The sequence below is a fragment of the Salmo salar genome, chromosome 06 (assembly GCF_965601325.2).
Source record: "Salmo salar chromosome 06, fSalSal1, whole genome shotgun sequence".
NCBI classification, from domain to species: Eukaryota; Metazoa; Chordata; class Actinopteri; order Salmoniformes; family Salmonidae; genus Salmo; species Salmo salar.
The window spans coordinates 39817912-39842214 of NC_138296.1; the positions used below are offsets into that span (position 1 = coordinate 39817912).

General features: G+C 41.4%; 2 protein-coding genes and 1 long non-coding RNA gene across 9 annotated transcripts; 1 reads left to right on the plus strand and 2 right to left on the minus strand.

Annotated features, from left to right (window-relative positions):
• The first annotated feature begins 76 nt into the window (after positions 1 to 76).
• On the plus strand, positions 77 to 3350 carry LOC106607194 (uncharacterized). Its single transcript, XR_001329166.2, has 5 exons — positions 77 to 230; positions 735 to 822; positions 1519 to 1588; positions 2972 to 3039; positions 3129 to 3350. It is a non-coding gene; the product is annotated as an uncharacterized LOC106607194 (long non-coding RNA).
• On the minus strand, positions 3344 to 11950 carry LOC106607193 (transmembrane protein 106B). 6 transcript variants are annotated; one of them, XM_014203897.3, is made up of 7 exons: positions 11820 to 11950; positions 9695 to 9908; positions 8816 to 8969; positions 8518 to 8658; positions 8363 to 8406; positions 4902 to 4955; positions 3344 to 4436 (listed from the first exon to the last, which is right to left on the minus strand). In XM_014203897.3, the coding sequence occupies exons 2-7, from the start codon at positions 9901 to 9903 to the stop codon at positions 4319 to 4321; spliced, it is 720 nt and encodes a 239-aa protein (XP_014059372.1). In that variant the 5' UTR covers positions 9904 to 9908; positions 11820 to 11950; the 3' UTR covers positions 3344 to 4318. The 6 variants fall into 6 exon arrangements, with proteins under 6 accessions (XP_014059372.1, XP_014059373.1, XP_014059369.1 ...); XM_014203898.3 differs by having other exon boundaries at positions 9695 to 9905; positions 11820 to 11948; XM_014203894.3 differs by lacking the exon at positions 11820 to 11950 and adding an exon at positions 11096 to 11625 and having other exon boundaries at positions 9695 to 9905.
• On the minus strand, positions 11630 to 24303 carry LOC106607191 (next to BRCA1 gene 1 protein). 2 transcript variants are annotated; one of them, XR_014392669.1, is made up of 19 exons: positions 24065 to 24303; positions 21047 to 21109; positions 20928 to 20946; positions 20812 to 20834; positions 20467 to 20652; positions 19236 to 19313; positions 18880 to 19076; positions 18426 to 18551; positions 17943 to 18146; positions 17568 to 17727; positions 17149 to 17413; positions 16794 to 17006; positions 16390 to 16677; positions 16123 to 16290; positions 15580 to 15997; positions 15376 to 15458; positions 14885 to 14983; positions 14626 to 14722; positions 11630 to 14407 (listed from the first exon to the last, which is right to left on the minus strand). XR_014392669.1 is itself a non-coding variant. In XM_082976573.1 (19 exons), the coding sequence occupies exons 1-19, from the start codon at positions 24164 to 24166 to the stop codon at positions 14234 to 14236; spliced, it is 2940 nt and encodes a 979-aa protein (XP_082832699.1). In that variant the 5' UTR covers positions 24167 to 24302; the 3' UTR covers positions 11630 to 14233. The 2 variants fall into 2 exon arrangements, 1 of the variants encoding a protein (XP_082832699.1); XM_082976573.1 differs by having other exon boundaries at positions 14908 to 14983; positions 24065 to 24302.

Sequence of the window (24303 nt, forward strand, 5' to 3'; positions counted from 1 at the left end):
TGTATCTCCAGAGGGTGAACTACTGGGGTGGGTGAGTAATTATTTACCTTTATCTATGACGCCACTAACTCAAGGGAACGTTCAGTTGCTAGGTAACTTGCGAGGCAAGTGGGAAATACTTGAAGCTGGAAAATTGAGGTAGTCAACGTCATCATTAGCTACCTGCTTAAGGCTGCTGAAGTCCACTTTGCCTCTGAGGGCAAAACAGCTTTTTTTCTCCAGGGATTGTTGTAAGTAAAAGATCCAATAATTCCTTGTCATTTTTGCATGCTGAATTTAACAGGGTAGATGTGTTTTTCCTTATCAATATAATATTTTAAAGTAGCTGTACTTGCAAATCATTTTATTTTGCTACATTCATCATTGTATATCTTATTTCAATCGGTTAACCTAGATTAATAATCAACATAGCAGATCCAGTACATCGAGGTTCATTTTAATGTCTTACATAATTTTCTTTAATTATTGGCTGTTAGTGTGGTTATATTTATACTATCCAGGGACAGCTATTGCCTTTTTTTTAATACACATTCATTGAAACTCCTAATGCTGCAGTGTGGCGATATAGAGGGAATAACATCAGTGGCCCCTGTTTATATGAAGACAAAGACAAGACATTGTGTTGGGCTGTCATTAATCAGAATTGGTGAAACAGTGATACAGGGGCTTGACTGTCTATCAGGTTACAGCACTGGCAGTGTGGTTTAATGATCGTTAGCTCCACTCTCCCACAGATGCTGGTGTAGGATGTCTGCTATGCATTGGGAAGCCCGGCGCCGGCAGACCATGGTGGACCGCAGGATGTCCAGGGCCAAGCAGCAGGTAGGCTACCGTCAGTAGGCTTGTTCCATAATTGATTAACACCGGAGGTGGAAACCAAAGTTGGACATGCGACACCCATGTGAGGGGTCAACCTCATTTCCTATTATTTATTTTGAAGGTTGTGTCCCTCTGGTCATACCTTACGCCTCGGCTGAATGTTTCATGTGTGCCAGCACTGACCGAGAGCCAATGAATAGCCTTGAAATTCAGGAAAACATCAGAATCCCTCACTCCCACCATAAGGTGGCATTAAATGTAATTGGCTTACACTTATATATTCAAGCACCTCTGGAAACAGCAGAGCAAGGTGCTACTGTATTCTTATTCAAAGTTAATTGCTGCAACACAGTCCATTATCACTAACAAATAAGTTTCCAAGTTCCTGGTGGTAATTTGGTATTGAGAACAGGGATCATTGTATAGGGAGCTCAACTCCACCACATTTTGGATGTTCAACATTGACAGGTATTCAGAATTGGAGGCCATTAACACCTGTCTAAATGGATGGTGTAAAACTGACCCGTCACTTGGGGTGAACCCCTCCCTGTCTGAGGTGTGCAACTATTTACAAAACTGTGAAGTAATGTACAACACCCCTAGTTATACGCAAAATATCTCAGGTGCATTTGGTGTTTCTGCTGCATGTCAGGGTGCCTCAAGTAACAGCATTTACAAGTACCTCTTTTGTTTGTGCAGATGACAAAGGACCCTTCCGAGCCAAGCTCAAAGCCACTGGCAGAGTCTAACGTACCAGCTCAGCAGCCAGGTAATATCTAAATGTTTAATTTGCACCATTTTTGTTGTACCTAAAAGGGTGACAAACTACTAACAAAACCATATTCATTATAAGCCAGACATGCTCATGTTATGTCTCATGACTAGGCCTTTCAGAAAAGGGACTTTTGCATACTTATTTGTAAATCTCTGACCCTGCAACCACAACCATCTTCTGACTGTAATTCAGGCAAATAAGGTAATCAAATCTCATAAGCAAACAATTCCATGCCCTTAGGATTCTGTTTAAGGAGTTATATCTGTGGGCTCATGTTCCAACATGACTTTGCCGTGTCGTCCAGCAAGTAGCCCACAATACCAGAGCCATTCATCCCCAATTGACTCCAACACTTTGAGAACAATGGAATTACAATTTACTCTCCAAAGCCTTCTATTGGCTCATGAATATCTCTGTAATCTGGTAGCTTCTCGCTTGCAGGCACATCAATGATTCCCATTAACTGAGTCAACAACAGCCTACCCCCCAGAGCTGACATGGACACAACCTCACCACAAACAGAAAACCTCCCATTTAGGATGAATGCTCAGATCGGAGTGGTCTAGAATAGTCAACTTTCCCAACTCCAGTCCTGGGGAAAACACAGGACCGCAGCACAAGCATAACAGATGTTTATGATCTAAACATCAATAATTGAAGCAGGTGTGGTAGTGCTGGTATTGAACAAAAATGTGCGGTCACCTGGGTACCCGGGACTAAAATAGAACCAAGTGTCTATACAGTTTGGTAATTTTAATGGCTCTAGCCTGGCCAAACCAAGTCTCCACAGTAGCAGAGGGTGTCACGCTTTACCGTCCTCTCATTAGAATGGGGTCTGTTAAATAATATATGGGGCCATGCTCTGCACTCCTACTGTGTAGTGGCTCTAATATCACAGATGAGGAGTTATGGGGATTGGAAACCTGAGGTTTGTGGCAGGCAGCCAAGTATTGGGTTGTGTTCAGTAGAAACAAACAGGAGAAAGCTCTTGGTTACGAGTTCAGGTAGTGGTAATGATATTCTGTTTCAAAAATACTTTTCCCCGTTTCATTCTTACTGGATGCAACCCCCAGTGAGTGCCTATCGTGTGAGAAAAAGGACTAGAAGTAGTTGCCAGCTCGTTGACATGGGTCATGTACAGTTCATTGGCATGGCCACCTGCATTGTGCTATTTTTCAGGTGAATTATCAACTGTGTAACTAGTCTCAGACAACTGGACCAGTTGACAGGAAGGATAACATGTTCTTAGTAACAGAACAACGCTGATTACAACATATCTGTACAAAGTCTTGGAGTACTTTGACCACTTTTGATGACTTCCTCTCTTGACCGTAGTATCCACTAACATGCCATTATCTTCTCCTTCTTGTCTTCCAGCCGTGAATGAATGTTCACACTGCAAAAACAAGCTCCAGTACAGTGCTAAGATTGACAACAGATACTCGGTGAGTGCATGGGATACACCGTGATAATGCTATGTATTATTGATATACAGTACATAAGATTATAGTGTTTTTATTTCTCGACATTACAGTCCATACAGTACTCCCAGCAGTGGTGAAGAGCCCATATCCAGTCATTTGCGAAGAAGACGACTAATATGGACTGGACCCAACTGTCATCAAGGCAACTTTTTCTATGCAACTTCGGCACCACTCAGTGGCCATTTCAAAGTATAACACCCTTTAATCATGTGACCAAACAAGGACTGTGAAATCAGAAAGCCTGAGAAAATACAGTATTGACTACTTTAAAATGAGTATAATTTATTTCACTGATCTGACAAAGGTGAAAACAATGCACTAAAACCCTTAACTCAAGGAATAGAGGAAGTAAAGATTAAGAGTATTTGAACAGGGCATAAGAAACATTGCCATGATTATGCTGTAGCGCAAGAACACAAGGGAGTAAATTAGTTAGCTTCCCCCTTCCAAAAATACCCATGGTGACACTACTAGTCCATGTGGATTCCAAACAACCATTTTTCCCCTCACTAATAATCTAATTTCAGTGACACAAAAACCATAGGTGAATTAATATCCAGATCTTGTTATAGCTGTTAGAATTAGCATACAATTCAAGATTATGGTTTAACATAGAAATGTGTGGGCAGTAGTCAATCCCATTAGAGTACAAATCAAAGACAGAACTGTGATTCCATAGAAAAGTTCTAAATAGTCTCTACCAGTCATGTGATCAATACTACATAGTTGTATGCATAACTTTAAGAATACTTAAATGGTTTTACCTACTTTAACCAATTAACACACATACAAAAGTAATGTACTTGTTTGTAGAAGTGCACCGACAATCTGTTTTTATAGGAAATTATGCAAAATTTAAATTAAATTACTCTTTCAGAAATGTGTGCAAATTTATAGTCCACTCAAGTCTTTCAGTTTCTTTGAAGACAAAACAGAGTAGGTTTCAGTAGGATGTAGTGGCAAAAAAGTAAATTTCACAGCGCAGAGCCTCCAACCACAGCGATGACCCTACTTATAAAACAAGTGCTACAGAGGTGCATAAAAAAGACAAACAGAACATTTCAGAGCTTTAATTTCAAGCTCCACAGTTGTGTTATTTCCTTCTTCCCCATAACTTGAGGGAACATTTGCATTAACTATGGCTTTTGACCACACAGTTGTTCTCCACAGTTCACCTCATGGCCTGCTCCTCAGTCTTCCCCTCACCCTTGTCATCCCGCCCATAATGGAGCCCTTGTTCTCAGGGTGTAGGGTTGATGATGTGGGGTGTTGTGGTGTTAGACCCACAGTCGATGTATTCAAACGTGTCCAGGGAAAGCTGCTCAAAGTGGGCCAGGTAGTAGACAGTCATTGACATCCTGAGGGAGGAGGATGGTTACAGATTATAAAATATTTCATCTATTATTTATCAAATGTAATGATAATTGATGTAATTGTACCAGACTTAGGTCAGCCAGCTATTAAGGTTTCCTAACCGTAACCATGAAATAAACTCTACCTTGAGCCATCAACTGTAAAAACTGGGCCATGTTAATAAGCCCTTTATATCCCTTCCTCAGATTTTAACCACTGATAAGAAATAAATAGGTTAGTCTCTGACCCCATTGGTTTACTACGTTGGTGAAGTTGTGTGTCGGTTTATCATCAAAACATTTAGTCATTAACTATTATGGTATTACATTTTTTTCCACTGAACACAGATTCAACATGATTCTTGTTCATTGTTGAATATATGCATTATAATCTAAATGGCTAATCTGTGGGAGCAAAGCTACATTTGGGTGGGTGTTTTACCCATACTGACTGACTGGGCACATACTCACTGAAGATGGACAAATAACGTGTGGATCTTGATCGTAGATTTCTTGCAGTAATTGCTGGGAAGAATAAATCGGAGAAAATAATGAATACCTTCAGGATTTCCTTATGAAAGATAAGATTTCAAAAACAACCCACTGGGCACAAACTAGTTGAATTAGCATCGTTTCAACGTAATTTGACAACGTATTGTGACGTGAAATCTATGGAAAATACATTGATTTGAAAAAAGTCATCAACTGTTGTTTTGAGTGTGACATTTCAACCAAAGGATTATGCATGTCATCATGGTAACCACATTTGAGACAATGTATAAAATGTTGAATTCGTACCTTTAAAACAACGTCAGAACTGCAATGTTATATCCACTACCAGGGGGAAGAAAAAAAAACAATAGGCTGGGCAGCACCTCCTACTGAAGAATTCATCCATCTCCAGCTACCCTTGAGTCTCCCATCCAGGGTTTTAACCAAGCCCAGCCCAGCCCAGCTTAGCTATGAGATTTATCATTGACTATTACCAATGTGCTATCGTGACAATTATTATTATTATTGAGAGATCTCCACTTTAAAACTAAATAAATTCACTGCTGCTATCAATGTCATTCCAAAGGGTAGGTTTAACAGAGTAAATTAAAATGTGATCATACTTTAGCACTTATCATCAATGATGCTATTTAGGCCTATATAGCATTTGCAAAGTCATCAACAGTTGTTTAAATTCAACCCAGAATTAACCTAAAAATAGACAATACAATAGGCCTAGTGTTTCCAGCTCTGGTTGACTTCAAATTAATGTGGAGATGCACCTTCTGCTTGATAGTTCCATCTGTGCCAATGACTTAGTCTGGTTTTAATTCCAAATGTATAATGCGTGTTGGGTTTACAGCTCCATCTTAACCAAAATGTTAAAGAATAGGACTAAATAAAAATCTAACTTTATTTAAAGTGCATTGAAAGTTTAATTTAATCGTATTCTTTAATTTTTGGTTGAGATGGCTTCATGAATACAACATATAACATTGTTCATTTGTAGACAAACTGGAATTAAAACCAGACTAAGACAGTGGCACAGATGGAACTATCCAAGCAGATGATTAAAACCTTCTTCAAACATCTCGTATAGGCTTACCCTGGCGTGACATTTTGTAACCATGTAAATCTCTCGGACAAGGTGACCTTTATCAATATAGTCGCCTCCATTTACTCAGATTCGAAAACGCTAATTAGCATCAAAGTAGACATCATGCAAAACTACAAATCCCTGCAAGCTTCAGCGTGTCATCTCTTGCTGACACCTTTGCTGACAAGTAGTGTCAATTTAAAAAACATGCACAAGAAAGTTCAAAGAATTCAGGTTTAAAAAAATGTTGCCAATATATTAATTACTACATTTAGATAGTTAATACAAAGATTCTTACTTTTGCCTCGATTTGGCAGTCTCATCCAGATCATCATGGCATTTGTAGTTCTGTATGATATTAGCTGCTAACGTGGCTTAGCGTTTCATTTTTTAGGGGTAAATACAGGCGAATATATTGATATGTCACCTAGTCCTAGAGACTACACGGTTATCAAAAAGATCATGCCAGGGTAAGCCTATACGAAACACAGCCCTTATTTTAAGTGTTTCTAAAATCCCCTATGGGAAAAATGAATGGTGGGAAAACGATTGGAACCATTTCCTTGCTTGACTACTAAGTTTTATGGGTATTATGACTCATTCTGTGGTACTCTATGGGACTAAGCCAGTGGCTCAGATGGAACTAGCCAAGCAGTAGATCCAGGTAACTGCCAAAATAATGGAAACACTTGCCTAAACGAGGGATAAAAAGAATATTGAAAGCAGGTGCTTCCTGATCCGGAGTGAATTAAGCAATGCTAATGGTCATGTATAAAAATGCTTGACAGGCCACTATTTTGGCAACGCCCAATAGGATAACAAGTCCCCCATCCACAGGGCACGAGTGGTCACTGTATGGTTTGATGAGCATGAAAATGAGGTGAACTATATGCCATGGCCGTATCAGTAAGCAGATCTCAACCCAATTAAAACACTTATGGGAGATTCTGGAGTGCACCCGAGACTGCGTTTTCCAACAACACACCAAATTATGGAATTTCTCATGGATGAATGGTGTCGCATTCCCAGAGTTTCAGACACTTGTAGAATCTATGCCAAGGTGCACTGAAGCTGTTCTGGCCCAACAGCCTATTAAGACACTTTAGGTTGGTATTTCCTTTATTTTGGCAGTTACCCATACCTCTCCTTTAAAATGTTGATATTTGGTTGCATTGTCAACCAAACAATATTACTTCTGTAATACAGTAAATTGCTTAAAGTTAAAGCTATCTTACAAGAGAATGTAACATTCAACCCTAAAATGAGTAACATATCCAAGGCCACATTGAGGACACTAACTATATATTTCTTATGTAACCATATAAAAGTCTGCATGTTCAAAAAGCACGCATAGGTCCTGTCCTCACAGGTCTGTGGAGATCTTCACAATTTCTGTAATCTGTGCAGAATATCAAATGGCATTGATCAGTTGCACCATATACTTTTAATGTAATCTCAACTGCAATCTAGGCCATTTGGTTCTGCTTTTAAAAGAAGTGCAGTGAAAACACTCTTATCAATAAACAAAATATGACATTGCCATCCCATTTCAACTTTGCTGGACTTTTAAAATGGTTGAAAGCACAGTGATAGACATTTGGGGTGATGACGACAACCAAAAATCTAATTGTTTTTCCATTGGAATTTGGTTGTGCTTTTAGATGGTTGAAAGCATAGTGATAACACATTGGAAATTCATCTAACTTTTCGCTGTCTTTTTGAGTGGGTGAATATAGGTTGTAATCTCATTGATCAACATGTTAACCAAATTGTAACCAAGTATCCACGTTGAAATTACATGGTGTGCCCAGTGGGAATGCTTTTGACTTCTTTCAGTCCAGAGGCCCTTTCATTTTGTGAATAGGAATTGCTACAGCTAGTGACAATTAGCCTGCAACACATGGAAAAAAATTGGAGATGGATTGCAGATGCCAGTGCTCCCAGGTAAGCAGGTTATGTACTTTTGTAAGACAAATACTTAATATCTGTTCAAACATTTGATAGTCATGCCTCAAACTTGCTCTAAATACAAAAAAAAAATAACATTTACAGTTTTGTTTGTCTTTATACATTATTCAAAACTAGCCAAGAAAAAGGAAGAAAATAACTGTCTGTAGAGCACACAAAATAAATTCACATTTACAGCGAATGAGTTACATTACTTTCACATGACAACATGCCACAATCAAAATAAGCTTAACTTCACAACTGAATTAAAAGGAAGTGCGTTACCCTGGCACTTTGTATAACCAAACAGCCACAAAAGCAACTTTATGTCTCACTACTGACGCAATGGAAGAGTCAGCACCAGACATCATTTAACCAAGGTTATACTTGCACTTACTTCAGACCCTCCTCCACTAGCGTGACAGGAATCTCAAAGGCAAACTGTCAGGGGAAATAAGGAAGAGCGTTAGTGAGTCAAGTAACAATATTTAGAGGCTTACAGAAGCTAACATCTCTGCAGTATAACAGTTGGTAATGAGGGGAGGTGCTCACCGTTTTGTCCGTCAGTGGTTTGACGGTGGTGACATTTTTCATATCAGCCTTGCCCACAACCGTTTTATCAAAAAGAGCCTGCACTGTCAAGTTGTAGGCCTGAACTGTAAAAAAGTTGTCATTGGTAATATTCAGGATGTTCTGTGATGGGAGAGAGACAAGGCGATTATTACATTCACCTCCAAAAACACACTCCAGTGATGCAGAGGAAGAGACAAGAGGCCAATAATTTTATGGCATAGCCCAGATAGAAACCGACTGTGTGGTATATGAATGAATAAGGCCAATGAGGTCTCACCGTGATGTTCATTTGGACAGTGGTCGGGGTGAAGTAAACATAGACAGACTCGACAGCCACAGGTGAGAGGATGACACTGCGAGGAAACAAGAAGAAGAGGACCAGCGAGCTGACCAGCAGGCACAGCGTCACCGACACAGTGACATACAACTTCCTGTAAGGGGACATGATATGTACAAGTTGAGTATTGATTGAAGGCCCAGTGCAGTCAATGTTTTTTTTTTCTTTAATATCATATTGTACAACAGCTGATGAAATTAACACTAAGTGTGCTTTTTTTTTGCTGGTTGAAAATGCAATCTACACAGGATCTTCTAATCAGCAGGTTTGCATGGGCAGGAGTTTTAGATTTCAATGGTGACATCACCATGCGGTTAGTAGACCAATAACAAAAAGCTCCAAACCTCTGCAAATAACAGCTAGTTTTCATCTCTCCAGTCATGCTGCATTCAACTTCTAGTCGGAACTAGAAAACTCTAAAATGTACAACTTGCTAACTGGTTGTTATACACGTGCTGCGTTCAAGGAATCAGCAAGTCGGGAGTTCCAACTAGCATGTGAACGTGGCATATGACCACATTGCTAGATAAAGTTTAGCTAAAAAGCTTGTTAATGGAAATTATTACAGTAAGTTAATTCATTGTTACCCAGAAATGATTTGGGGAAAAAATGGCTGCATTGCATTGGCCATTATAACATACCAAGTGTTTTCATGCAGTATACTCAAAACACGCCTAGATACAGATGCCCACTCACAGAACACAATAATACTTTGCACACACAATGAACATATCTACACACCATAGACTTAAAGGACCTTCTAAATGCTGCATGTGGGAAATAAAACAATTATTGCTGTAAATCTCAGCATGGTCTTACGTGTGTCGTGGTTTCAGCCTGTGATCGGAGCAGGGGATCACTGCCACTAATTTGCTCTCCTGACCTCGTGGGATGCGGCCCGTGCCCTGGCAGGTTGGGCAGTCCAGTGTTTCCTCAGAGTGTCTCCTGTTAGAGGTCTTCCTCCTGTCCTGCTGGGGTACAATGGCCTGCTCTTCATTCTCACTGGGTTGACTGGAACCAGCTCCCATGCCTGCTAAAGAGACAGTCATATATACAGGTAACTGCCAAAATAACAGAAACACCAACATCAGGTGTCTTGACAGGGCTTTGGGCCACTACGAACCACCAGAACAGCTTCAATGCACCTTGGCATACATTCTACAAGTGTCTGGAACTCTATTGGAGGGATGCGACACCATTCTTCCACAAGAAATTTAAAAATGTGGTGTTCTGTTGATGGTGGTGGAAAACGCTGTATTAGGCGCTGCTCCAGAATCTCCCATAAGTGTTCAATTGTGTTGAGATTTGGTTACTGAGACACACACACCTGTGGGGAAACATTTGACTCCCATTCAAAATCCTATTTTACCTAACTTCAACCCCCCCTAGAAATAACCTTTTTAATTTGTGGTGACCTGCAAATAGTCCCCAGTTGGGCGAATTTTTGTTTGTTTACAATTCTTGTGGGGACCAGTATAGTTTAGCGTGCACTCCTTTGAGACCCCTCTTTCAAAGTCACTGAGCTCTCTTCTTCTAGCCACAATAATAGGCAACTGGGGATTTTTTATATGACCCTAAGCATGATGGGATGTTAGTTGCTCAATTAACTCAGGAACCACACCTGTGTGGAAGCATCTGCTTTCAATATACTTTGTATCCCTCTTTTAGCAAGTGTTTCCTTTCTTTTGGAAGTTACCTGTAATGTTAGTTGCTTCACATCAATATAATGATACTTTACTATTTGATATTTGTAACGACAAAGGATTATATTTTAAGTATGTATGTGCTTTGCTGTCTTGGTGGATTTCACAATGGTGATTATCTTAAATGCGTACAATTAGACGATGTTTCATTAACTTCGCAGACACCATAAGTATGAACCAATTAGATCGAAGTCGGCTTTGTCCATACATCAAACATCTTATGTGAATTAAGACTACAATTTAACAAATAACCGATGGCGAACGTTAGTTTTAATCTAAACAGAAATTTGACCACGCATTTATAACACTCAGTATACAAGTCTTGTGATGAGTTTCGTTTCTCTGCCACCCCTGAAGAAAACAATTGTTGCACTGTGTTTACTTGCCTTGTTTATGGGGTGTTACGATTTATAAAGACGGCGCCGTCATCAAGATTATCTGTAATCTAACTCCACACCATATGCCTCACAGAAGTCATGAAATTTGTCTAATATTCTTATGTTGGTCACATACTCACTCAGCAGTGTCGTAATTTCCTATCCAGATGAGGGTGACGCAGCGTAATTTTGCTGCGACCTACAGGAAATAATTAAAGCGGCTATATGTAACTTTTTGGGGAACCCGACCAAACTCACAAAGAAAGATGAGTTCTAGATCTGTAATTTTCATTGAAAGGAAGTCTAAGAAGCGGTAGATGTGTTCTATTTTATGCTTCCCGTGATTACGTTTTATTTTCGAGTCTTTTACTTTCAGTTTTGTACACCAGCTTCAAACAGCTGAAAATACAATATTTTTAGTTATGGAAAATATTTCAGTGGTTTAGAGGGTACAATTATTATTTACACTGCACTTGCTCGATTAGTCAAACTGAAAATAGGCAAATGTTAGCAACCAGAAAATGGCGGAACAATTTCTACATAGTGCATCTTTAATAGGTTTGCCTACTCAATGTTTTTAAACGAAGTCAAATAAATACATTGATTCCTGGTTATTTTGAGTATGTGAGCATTTTAAATATTTTTATTTAGCCTTATTAAAAAAAAGTGACATCTAAGTGTAATGTCTTTTATTAGAGACAAGATATTTGTACATCACAGGTAGCCTGTCTTTTAATTGCCTGGAAACCCAACATTGAATTACATTGAATTCTAGGTCGGCAGAAACGAGCGTTTGAATCAGGCAAGTTTGCTTTCACGAGCTCTATAAGCCAGAATGTTGAATAAAATTATATTTTTACGTACTTTACCGGTTGTCTTTGTGGTTGGTCCTTTTGGTGGAAGGAATGTGAGACAATATCCACAGGAAAGTATAATTACATTCAGATTTCTATCACCTGAAGCATGAGCAAAACATGTAAACACGTGCACGAGCTCGGCAAGTAACTAATGCATGTATTTTTATCATGTGTGCATGGCGGTAAAGTACATTAAAATATAATTTTATTCAACATTCTGGCTTGTAGAGGTCGTGAGTATACACTTTTCCTGATTCAAATGCTAAATTCTGCCGACCTAGAATTCAATGCAATTCAACGTCAGGGTTCCAGGTAAGTCTTAAGTGCAACACAGAAAGAGTTTAGACAATCTGCACATTATCCCTCCCAAAACACTTTTTGGAGTTCTCGTTCTTCACCCTCTATGAAATGATCCTGCCCATATATGGAAGGTATGAATGTTTCAAGTACATGTATGTAGAAATGTATGAATCGCACTGTTTCTGACCTCCATTAACCTGCCATAATTGCTGACGTATAGTTTTCCACTGTGGGAAAAGCTTTAATTTTAATTCAAAAGACCACAATCCTTATATTCCTTGAATTCAGTTTCTCCTTGACACCCTAAAAGTTGACTCATAAGTGGCAATAAATCAGATACCATCACCTGGTAGGACTGTACATTCTAGTCATTTAGCAGACACTTATCTTTTGGTAAGACCCTAATCCCAAGAACCATTAAGACTACATTATACCAAAATAGGGTCGATTCAATGGGCTTTTGTATTAATGATTTTTACCAATATCCATTTGCTACATTTTTTACTGACCACTGTAAGTGTTAATTCTTTTTCACAATGCTCACAACCCTGTCAATTTCACCTTAGTGTACAAGACTTAAGCAAACCTTTCCAGTATATTTTCTTCAAATATAAACATATTAGAACAGTGGAAATTCAAGCACAATGACGTGAGCAAGCTTCAACCAGAAGAACATAGGCAAATCTTCCTTTACATTTCCAAAACAGCCCTCAAGCAATCAACTCTAAAACAAAAAATCTTTTAACAACAAAGATTACCTCTTAGGATCACCTGAAACACGTTAGCATTTCCATATTGGAAAAGAATAAAAGCATTTCAAACTTGTTGTTACATACTGCTTGATTTCAGCTTAAGTTTTGAAAGAACTTGACGTACATTTTTTTTTAAAGAATGATACCAACTGGAACGAGAAAATGCTTTTGATACATCATGATCACCAGGTATGGCTCTGAAAAGAACCCCCTCCCTCTGTGGACAATATAGAGCCGATTGAAGACATGTTGTAAAGTATGTTATTTCATTTCTTGATAAAATCCCTTCAACAGGATCTTAAAATGTATAACATCCTTCACTTCTTGAGCAGCTAGTCTTTTGGGTTTGCATCAATATTTATGTCTTCCATGTGCAACAAAAAAAATCATTTGTATATTATATTTACATGATTTTTCTTTTTCAACCCAAATATACTCCTAGTTAAGAATGGTGATTAATATACCCTTTCAAAATGGAATTAAATGGAGTGCATCAATGTAATGGTCCTCATTTCAAAAATACTTCATGTGTACACCATTACGCACAAATATCCATAGCATGTTGCCAGCCATGGCACAACATCACAGAAAGTAGGGGAATGATTATCTTCAATCAATAAGACACGCATTATGTCTACAGTACGCTGATACTTTGAACAGTTAAGCTGAGAAAGGTTTAAGCATGTGGGGGTGAGTGTTTGTGTGTGTGTGTGTGTGTGTTTAATTGCTGTGATCTGAATGAAGCATAGTGTTCTCCAACACTGACAGTCATTCACACTTGGAACGAGGACCTGACATGTCCACTATTCAAACACTCTATGAAGTTGATTAACGTCATACAATGTTGACTATTGCCTCATATGGTTCTGGCTCTCTGTGATAAATATTACACCCAACACACCTTCAGCTAAACTTACACCTTTTCTGTAACTCTTGTTGAATATACCTGGTCTATGGCTGCCTATTCAGCCTGTATTCCAATCTATGACTTCAAGGGTGAGTATACTGTTTAACAGGAATGGCTTGGTGATAGCAACTTGTGATATGTTTGCCATTTGATACCACAGCAATGAAGGTGTTCTCCTGGAAAGAGTAGCCCACCTCATCCACCCCCCTTCAGTCTCCCCCTTTCCTATGCAAAAGCCAACAGCCAGAAACGGCCATGTTAAATGAATCTACATACATACTGTAGCTATTTGATAGTCTAAATATCCCAAAGTCCGTGGGAATGTCTCTAGGTCATAAATCAGGATACCTCCTGTCAACTTGGTCCAAATCTAAAAAGAGGAAGAAGAGACGAGAGGTCAAGGCATCAGAGGATAAACCCATGACGCCACCCCAGCTCCTCTTTCTCCTCCTCCCTCTCTCCTCAGTAGCGGGTGGAGTACCAGTCATTGTCGGTCATCTGGACCAGTTCGTTGACCACGTCCAGCAGGTTGTAGTTGTGTTTCTTCAGCAGCCGCTGGTTGAGCGGCCGGTCACCAAAGCCCATCTCCACCAGCACCCCCATCATGGTGTCCTGGGTGGCTCCATCCACTGGGGGCTGCAGGAAGGACAGTATACTGTTTAAAATACACCTCCTAGATACTAACGACTCTGATAGTCAGTAATGACATGTTAAAGTAGCCTCACAATGGTGGCATTCCAGTTCGATGTCTCAACCACCATGTTGATATGATATAGCAATCCTCTGAGGTTGCAAAAAGGATGACCTTGAATGCTGTTATTAACAGTGCTGTAGGAAGTGAACAGAGGACTGACCTGCACTGGGCCAGGCTGCCCAGTGAACAGAGCCTTGTAGGCTGATGCTGCGACAGACAGGGCTCCTTTCACCAGGCCTCCAGTGATGCCTGGGTGCCTAGAAGGAAGAAGACAGACAGACAGAGAGAGCCAGGGAGTGAGTCTTACTGACACCATTTTGTTTCTGGTCAGCCAACACTAATATCATTAAATTGACGTTCCACTTTAAAAATCTCTTTAAACAAGAGAGATCTAGGAAAATATTAGCATCTGAACTGACTGAGTTGCACATCAGGGTCCCACCTAGGGTCTTCGGAGTTGTCTTCTGAGTCACCAGAAGCAGATGGACTGTCTGGTTGGCTGTCTGGCTGCTTGGAACCTTTCAGACACAACCACAGAGATGACTGGTTGGTTATGTTCTGGGAAAAGGATATACCAGTATGCTCATATGGATAAGTTGTAGAGCTCTAGAGGGGAGTGTATAGAAGGTGCTCTTTGACAAGAATGACTCTCCAAGCAGACCTCTACTCCATAGCCATTGATCTAGTGCTTAGTACTTGTGTTCGTTAGAACCAAGCATACATATTGTACTTCGATATTACCGCTGAATGATCAGACAGCAAAAAGGCACTGCAGCAAGCAGAAAACATTATTACTGTTAGGGTATTGTCATCAGTTAGGCCCAACTACCTTTATGTGACGATCAAAAACGCTTTGTTTCCTTTAGTTGCTAGAACTACTGTTCAGTATGTGACCGTGTGTATTCCTTACCATCCTCTGACTCTCCCTGCTGGTAGACCTCAGTCCTGTCCAGGGACTCTGCTGCTGCCTCGGTCTGATCATTGCTGTCTAGGCTGAAGACAACACCAACAATATACATCTACATTTTGGAACATCTCAGCAATTTAGCACTGTCAAAATGTGTAATAGCACTGTAAACCAATTTCCAAGCACTGCTGGCCCATGGTTTCTCACCTGAGTGTAAGAGCTGAGTTGAGCCGAGGGGGTGCCACCACCACAGGGGTTAGGGGAACGGCGTCCAATGTCTGGGAGGTGCACAGCATATCGTTAGCGCTGCTGGAGCCTGAAACCGTCTCTTCTGCTTCATCGTGCTCCCCCTCGGGAGTGGTACGGCCCTGGCGGTCAGGGTCTGTGGGCGTGTCGGGGACGTCGCCAGGCTGGGAGAGGGCGGAGCTGTACATGGACTCTCCCAGCGGGCGGCTGGTGTCGAAGCAGTCAGGGAGGATGATGATGTAATCCTCGGATGAGGCAGAGGAGGAACGGCTGCGGACGCCCCTGTTCCCCTCTGTCAACTCTCCTTTATCTTCGCCCTTGTCTTCGTCCCCGCTGGCGTCCACGCAGATGCTCTCAATGTCTGACTCCAGTACCTCATCTGCAAATGGTCAAACTATTTAATTGTTGTTTTTTTACCTGACAACAGGGCCCAGATTTGAGCTCAAGTGGTATTTATCAACCAACCAACTAATTGAAAACAGGAGGATAAGTTGGGCCAATCACCTGGCATCATCAGCTCTGGTATAGCCAGCTGGGGTGGTGCTAGGCCTGTGAGAGGGGCCACAGGGGATATGTCCCGGGTTTTCTCCAACCTCGCCTCCAAACGCTTCTCAGCACCTTTCCCTTTAAGAGAAGAGGAGGCGGAGCCACCTTGGGCTGCTGGGCGGACCACTGTGAAGATCAGGGAAAGTAATTTTGGTTACACTATGTTATGGCCCTTAATCTGGTATTAACATAGGCTTAATATGGAACCAATTAATAAAAACTCACCTTTGCCGGGGCAGTTCCCACACAGGGGTGTGTGGTCTGGGGCCTCCTCCAGTGTGAGCGAGCGCATCACTGTCTCACACACAAACTGAGTCCCACTCATATCCTCCTCTCCCTCCTCCTGGGCTGGAACCCGGCCCCCCTCCGCCCCTGGCCCCAGGCCCTGAGACGGCTGGATGCTTTTGACTCCCTGGGCCTGATGGGCCTCTGCTTCCTCCTGGATCAACCCCAGGGTGGGCTTCTCCTGCAGGGGACCGTCATGGGGCAGTGGGGATATGCACGGGGTCATATCTGTGTGGAAGAGAGAGAGAGAGAAATTCAGAAAAGAGACAGAGAGACCCTAAGTGCAGTCAACTGATTAGGAACACCCTGCAGATTTAGCATGTGAATAGCAATGGAAGGCTTACCTGCCGGGGTGTTATTGGGCACGCTCTCTATTTCCTGAACAATGTTGATGTCCAGCAGCTCAAAGGAGAGTAAATCCTGGGCTGTGAGCAGGTCCACAGAGGGAATGTAGTATTCTTGTTCGTCTTGGTCCACTGACATGAGTGCTTGGTCCCTAGAGGCTGCAGTACAAGACTTACCACCCTTATCTGTGGAGAGGGGGTTCTTCCCCTGTAGTGCACCAGCAGATCGAAATATATGTTACCCAGACAGAATACACACTTAACTGAGATTACTACCATCTTTTCCAGAGAAATACAGCATTGTATAGCAGGCCACTGAGAACCAAAGTCAAGAGGGTGGGTGGACTTGCCTGAGGGGTGACGCAGGGCGACACCAGCACGCCATCTGCCATCACGGCTGCAGGGGCCAGGGGGTCCACCACAATGCTGCACCAGACGCGAGGGCCAAACTGCTCCCCACCGTGTGCCAGACGCCAGTGGGAGGTGTATGAGCCTTCCAGGGCTGGGGCGCATAGGGCCACGCTTACCACGCCCACCTGACCTGGCTGCAAGAAAGGCACAGCCACCTCACGCCAGCGGTCGCCCGACGCCACCGCCAGATTCCCCCACATGAACTTCAGCTGAGAAGGAGATGAGAGTAGAAAGAAAGAGACTGTCAATGTTATGCCTAACTCTCATCATCGTGTCCTCCTTTCTGCTAAGAGTACTGTGGCTGTCAATGGTAACCTCAGATAATGTGCATATCCCAGGTGCATCCTCATCCCATAATAGTACCTTGGTCTCAGAGCTCCAGCTCACGCTGCCAGTGTTTCTCATCTTCCAGTACTTGATGAACTTGGTGCCCGGACGAAGACGAGTCCCATCAGGCAGGTTCTCATCCAGGAACAGGGCCGTCATGGCTGGCACCACCAGAGGGCAGGGCCGCTTGGGACGCCTGGGGAACAAAGCGCCAAAATACACTATTAAACCACAGAACATCTCTACAAAGCACAACTCTCTCTGACCTTTCCCTCCTTTTGACAGCAGTCTAACTACAGAGACAAGCCCTGTGCCTCTCACTGATTTGACCTTAAGATACTGCTTGCAAGGCGTGGTATTCAGTGTATCGCCTTTCATCTAATTCTGGTTAACTGTCCCTTTAAGACGTACTCTGGGCTGTTGGCCTGGGTGGCCCTGGGTTGGAGCAGGACGGGTGAGGAGCTCCCGTCGCCAGCAGCACTCCACTGCAGGCCCCTCCTTTCCATCTTCAGCTGCTTCCTGATCTCCTTTACCTCCGCCTTCAGTTGACGCTTCTCAGCCTTCAGACGCTGCTTCTCTGCCTTACGGAAGCTCCGGTCCCCTCGCCGGTAGAACCTGGGGACGAGGTAGGGAAGGGGAGAATGCAAGTGTTTCTGATTGGCCATCATAGGACAGATACAGTTCTGACAACTTTCTGATGACAATGATCACTGTAGGATTGAAAATTACAAACACAAAACAACCCCAAAATGGAGAGTAATTTCTCATATCAAACCATAGCATCCCCATAAACAAGAATTAATTAACATTGACACCCCATAAGCATTAAATGAGGTTCCAAAAAGTGAATATGTAACTGTTACAATATGTAATATTTTCCAACCCTGGTCTTACCTGCTGTGGTCTGGGGCTGGTGAGCCGTGCTCAGGGATGGAGAGGGGTGTTCTGGCTCTCACCAGGTTGTGGCTGGGGTCATGGGAGAAGCTGCAGGGCTCACACAGTGTGCAGGACGTACACACACTGGGAAAAAGAAAAGCAGACATTCAGGGAGCGGCACACCAAACAAAGGGACCTCTGATTATTTTAAACTGATCTTAGGTGTCGCATACTGAAGAAATGGAAATGACAACTGATCGAAGGAATTAGTTTGTTTTGGAGCAACACAATGTATGTTGGAGGCACTAAATGGAAAGTGTGTGGGAATAGGCTATTTACAAAAACATGTAAGAAAATATCTGATTACATTGGTGTTTATTTACCTTAACTCACATTTGAACTAATTCACATTTGTCAATGTCCTCCCTAGTCTCTCTCGGAGCCACCTCTCTTCTCCTCTTCCCCTTCTCACCTGCACTGATATCCTCCCCCAGCGGTCTGGCCCCGGCAGCTGCTGCAGGCAGGGGTGGAACTAGGACCACCAGGCAGGGTGGAGGAGGTCACCTCAGGGATCTGGGCCTCAGCCCCAATGGGCTTGTGGATGCAGCACTGGCCCGAGAACTCCCGACAGATCTTCTCCACTGCCTCCCTCACTACTTGGTCTTTGAACTGGATGACAAGCGTTTGGGTTACTGGTTAGCTAGTGAGTTTAATTTCATCTATAAAATATACACATACAACCATATAATGTCAAGGTCAAGTGGTATGATTCTAAATAGTACATTCATTGACGATAAAACCACAGTAATTTCCAAATCATGTCCTCACCTTCTCCATGTAAGATGTAAACCATGCTGGAGGCGTCTTATCTTCCTCTTTGGTCCCCTTTAGTTCTTTCATGATCACCTTGGAAACAAAAGTAGAAACACATCGGTGAGAAATCAGACAAATAAGCCATATTTATTTTAGGACACGCAATGACTTAGTTTGGTCTTTACTTTTATTAAATTAATACCTAATGACACAAAAGCTCATTCAATTTGAAAGAATTAGCTATATAAAAGTAATAGTGCTGAGCGATTAGTACTTTGAGGTCAGATCGGTTTGGTTTTGGTTCGATTATAAAAACAACATTAAATACACTATACATTATGTGGGTTGAATGCTGTAACACAGAATAAAGCAATTAATAAAAATCCCATGATGGTAGTGACTGCCCATTACTGCTTATCAACCATCATTTATTCACCGTACATTAATAAAATATTTCAGTTGTTGTGTATATTACATTTGTTTTATTTGATTACTTTATTATTTCATGTCATCTCAATATAGCTGCTGCCTATGCAGTCTGACAAAATCTAAAAATGTAGTTCTTCAAAGTAAATAAGGCATACTTTTATGACTGCTAAATAGCAACTACCAATCACTTAGATGGTGTATTTTCTGGTAGATACCCCACGAAGCAACAGTTGCTCTCTATATCACCTCACGCAATCGATCTTGGTCATTGTAGTTAATTACCGCATTTTATGCGCTAACCTATGTAGAATATTGGCCTGTTGGAATCTACAACTCCCTACTACATCACACAGTTCAGGCTGGATCTAATTTATCTCTAGAGAAACTGTGAGATGTGCGCATTGAGCTCACAGAAAAAAAAAAACGAAATGGAATTCAAATACATATATTTTTTTTTTACACCTTTATTTAACCATTCAAGTCAGTTAATAACAAATTCTTATATTACAATGACAGCCTACCCCGGCCAAACCCTCCCCTAACCCGGACGGCGCTGGGCCAATTGTGCGCCGCCCTATGGGACTCACGATCACGGCCAGTTGTCATACAGCCCGGGATCGAACCCGGGTCTGTAGTGACGCCTCTAGCGCTGAGAGGCAGTGCCTTAAACCGCTGCACCACTCGGTCCCTATAACGTAACCAACATTGGTCAATTAGTTGTTTAAAAACCGAAACATAACTAAAACGTTGGTTAATCGCTCAGCACTATTAAGTAGAAAGTATACAGTAGTGTGTATATCTATAGCTCTGTCCTTACCATGCTCTGTTCGGGGACAGCAGCCTGGACCTTCCGGCTCACCACCTGAGCCAGGGTTGGGCAGTGCTGTGGGGGACGGAACCCTCTCTTGGGCTCCCCTCCACTGGCCTTGGCCGGCACACGTGTGGGCTGACCCCTGGTCTCATACACATTCATGTGCAGCCGGTTCCCTTGCCTGGATGCACTCTGATGAAATCAACATAGAGGAATGATGGTTAATGTATTGCTTTGTTACTTGAAGGCGTATTTTGGACCCTGCCGCAGGTAACAGTTCCACTTCACTTGAACCTTTTGTCATCATAAGGCCTAAGTAGGGACAGGAGTCAGATTTAAGTTACCACCTACCTTTAATGCCTCCTCATACTCCACTAGAAGAGGAAAAATATCATTATTGGACATGTTACATTGAACAACTAATTAATATTATGTTTGGTACAAAAACAATGTGTTTTACTACTCACTTTGGCAGTTTATGGATACCTGAAACACAAAACGGAAATGTATTGCAGTAACATTGTAATAGCGTTGTATTACCATTCCCAACAAATTAACATTGCCGTAACTCTTTGCTCTCACTCACCTCCTCATTCTCCTCATCAAAATAAGTAACTTGTAGATTACACAGGCCAAAGGACCGTTTCACCTGTAGACAAAAGACAATCTATAAACCAACCAGTGTATTACATGATTTAGCAAGCTGTTTCTCAGACAAAGGACAGGCGCCTCCAAATGACATAAAAGTGATCTTTTCAAGAAGAGCCAAAAATCAATCATGTTATCACGGTTATATTTAGGCTATGCCATAGTATCCCATATTTGCTCATTGAATGAACAAGCAGGGCTATGATGTAGCATATGATGCCTGAAAGGAAAATTGATCGGTCTCCTTGAAGGCAATGCCATGGCAACATGGAGACACAATGTCAATTTCAATGAGGATGAACTCCGTGATTAGTGACTGGACAGCGGAGTGACAATGGAGTCTGAGCTTGCTGCTGCCAGGAGATTCAGAGGAAACACAGTCTCATAAGCTCTCCATATAGGAAAAACACCAACTGGCATCCACCATTCAGTCTTGCACTCACTGAAATTAAGATTTCCCATTTTACTGTGGGAAGAGAGAGAATGCAGCCCATTGCAATATATTTGATTGGCTTGCTTTGGAAAGTGACACATCTTGGCATAAGGGGATGTTGTCAGATGAGGTGGCTTGGCTCAAATGTTTATTTTGACATCATATGGCAGGGCTGTTAAACCCTGGAGTGAGAGACGGAAGCCTCAAGTGTCATAAGCCAGACTCGCCCTCGAATCAATACCCTCCACATACTGACGTCAAAAAGAGTATAGTACTAACATGAACCAAGCTATCATAGACGAATAATATGTTCTGTTATTGTATTTATGAAAAGGAAATGAGAACCGCAGAGAACTAGCAACATTAACGGTAGCACGCAGTGTAGCCCTCCATCTCAATAGCCTGACTGTTGTCAATAAAGTGTCACTGGGTTAAATATGAATTAATCCCAAAATGATGCAACTGAATAATAGATGATAATGGGGCAATTATAATTGTTTTACCTTTATTTAACTAGGCAAGTCAGTTAATTAAGAACAAATTGTTATTTACAATGATGGCCTATCAAAAAGGCCTCCTGTGGGGGAGGAGGCTGGGATTATTATTATTATTATTTTATTTTTTTTATGAATTAAATTAAAATATAGGACAAAACACATATCACGACGAGACAACACTACATAAAGAGAGACCTAAGACAACAACATAGCATGACAGCAACACATAACAACTAGAAGTCGACCGATTAACGGGAATGGCCGATTAATTAGGGCCGATTTCAAGTTTTCATAACAATCGGTAAATCTGCATTTTTTGACGCCGATTACATTGCACTCCACGAGGAGACTGCCTGACAGGCTGACTACCTGTTATGCGAGTGCAGCAAGGAGCCAAGGTAAGGTGCTAGCTAGCATTAAACTTATCTTATAAAAAACAATCCATTTTAACATAATCACTAGTTAAACTAGTAATATCATCAACCATGTGTATCTAGCTTGTCCTGTGTTGCATATAAATCAATGCGGTGCCTGTTAATTTATCATTGAATCACAGCCTACTTCGCATTCGCGAAAAAAGCACTGTCATTGCACCAATGTGTACCTAACCATAAACATCAATGCCTTTCTTAAAATCAATACACAAGTATATATTTTTAAACCTGCATATTTAGTTAATATTGCCTGCTAACATGAATTTCTTTTAACTAGGGAAATTGTGTCACTTCTCTTGCGTTCTGTGCAAGCAGAGTCAGGGTATATGCAGCAGTTTGGGCCGCCTGGCTCGTTGCGAACTGTGTGAAGACCATTTCTTTCTAACAAAGACCGTAATGAATTTGCCAGAATTGTACATAATTATGACATAACATTGAAGGTTGTGCAATGTAACAGCAATATTTAGACTTAGGGATGCCACCTGTTAGATAAAATACGGAACGGTTCCGTAGTTCACTGAAAGAATAAACGTTTTGTTTTCGAAATGATAGTTTACGGATTTGACCATATTAATGACCTAAGGCTCGTATTTCTGTGTGTTGTTATATTATAATTAAGTCTATGATTTGATAGAGCAGTCTGACTGTGCGGTGGTAGGCGGCAGCAGCATTTATTTGAGACTAAGTTGATTTTATTGATGTATTATATTAAGTTAAAATAAGTGTTCATTCAGTATTGTTGTAATTGTCATTATTACAAATATATATGTAATAATGACACATACACACATACATACATACATACATACATATAAAAATCGGCATTGGCTTTTTTTGGTCCTCCAATAATCGGTATCGGAGTTGAAAAATCATAATTGGTCAACCTCTCAACATAGCATGGTTGCAATACAACATGACAACAACATGGTAGCAGCACAAAACAGGGTACAAACATTATTGGGCACAGACAACAGCACAATGGGCAAGAAGGTGGAGACAACAATACATCACACAAAGCAGCCACAACTGTCAGTAAGAGTGTCCATGAGTAGATAGGTTCTGCTTGTAGTCTATTTTGACAGCCACGGCTTCAAGCGCTCATATCAAGAATGTCACTAGTCTTCTTTACTGTTGTTGTTGTTACCATTGACATGGTTACGACGCATGTATACTCATCTACGTGGATGCCCTCTGCAGGGCAGGCAACAAATTCATGTCTAATGTATCTTCGGCAAAATGTGGGCCTATTGTAATATATCCACTTTTATTAATAGCAGCGACTCTTATTTTAGCATTGATCGATATTATATTGTTGCGACTGGGATGTTGTTGTAGTACTGATTTTCAGGTCGTTTAGATCGGTAGCTACTGTAACTACTAGCTAACATTAGGCCCTAATTGTTAAATACTGGATTGTCATAGCTAGAACAATGTTTTCAACTACAGGGTATCAATCATTTATACAAGGTCTACAACATTTAGCAAATAAGCGGCCGGCGATCGATGGCTGATAGCTTCAGTAACAGCCTACCGTAAAGGTAGGTGAAGGTGAATGCTGCTATGAAAACACCAGCGTCGTTATCCTTGCTTACCATGGCCTCCATTGACTCCCAACTCTTCGTCTCGGAACCTGACAGAAGAAAATTCTTCGCATTCCCCCTGAAATTCACCTTCAAATTGATGTAGAAGTCCATTGCTACTTGTTTCTATGAATTAAAACATATCAAAGAAAACAAAAATTAATTACTGTTGCCGAGATAAACACAGATTGTCTGTCTTTATGGTATGTGACTTATCCGGATGAGGCGTCTTTTCTGTTTACATCATCAGC

Bases quoted from the DNA above. Each gene is read 5' to 3' on its own strand.
- LOC106607193 (XM_014203897.3), bottom strand. From the start codon at position 9,903: ATGGGAGCTGGTTCCAGTCAACCCAGTGAGAATGAAGAGCAGGCCATT. The intron at 8,659-8,815 runs GTGAGACCTCAT...CTCCCATCACAG, and splicing joins CTGTCCAAATGAACATCACG to AACATCCTGAATATTACCAA. The intron at 4,437-4,901 runs GTGAGTATGTGC...CTCCTCCCTCAG, and splicing joins ACGTTATTTGTCCATCTTCA to GATGTCAATGACTGTCTACT.
- LOC106607191 (XM_082976573.1), bottom strand. From the start codon at position 24,166: ATGGACTTCTACATCAATTTGAAGGTGAATTTCAGGGGGAATGCGAAG. The intron at 20,653-20,811 runs GTAGGTGGTAAC...TGATTTCATCAG, and splicing joins AGTATGAGGAGGCATTAAAG to AGTGCATCCAGGCAAGGGAA. The intron at 18,147-18,425 runs GTAAGACCAGGG...CCTCGTCCCCAG, and splicing joins CCAGCCCCAGACCACAGCAG to GTTCTACCGGCGAGGGGACC.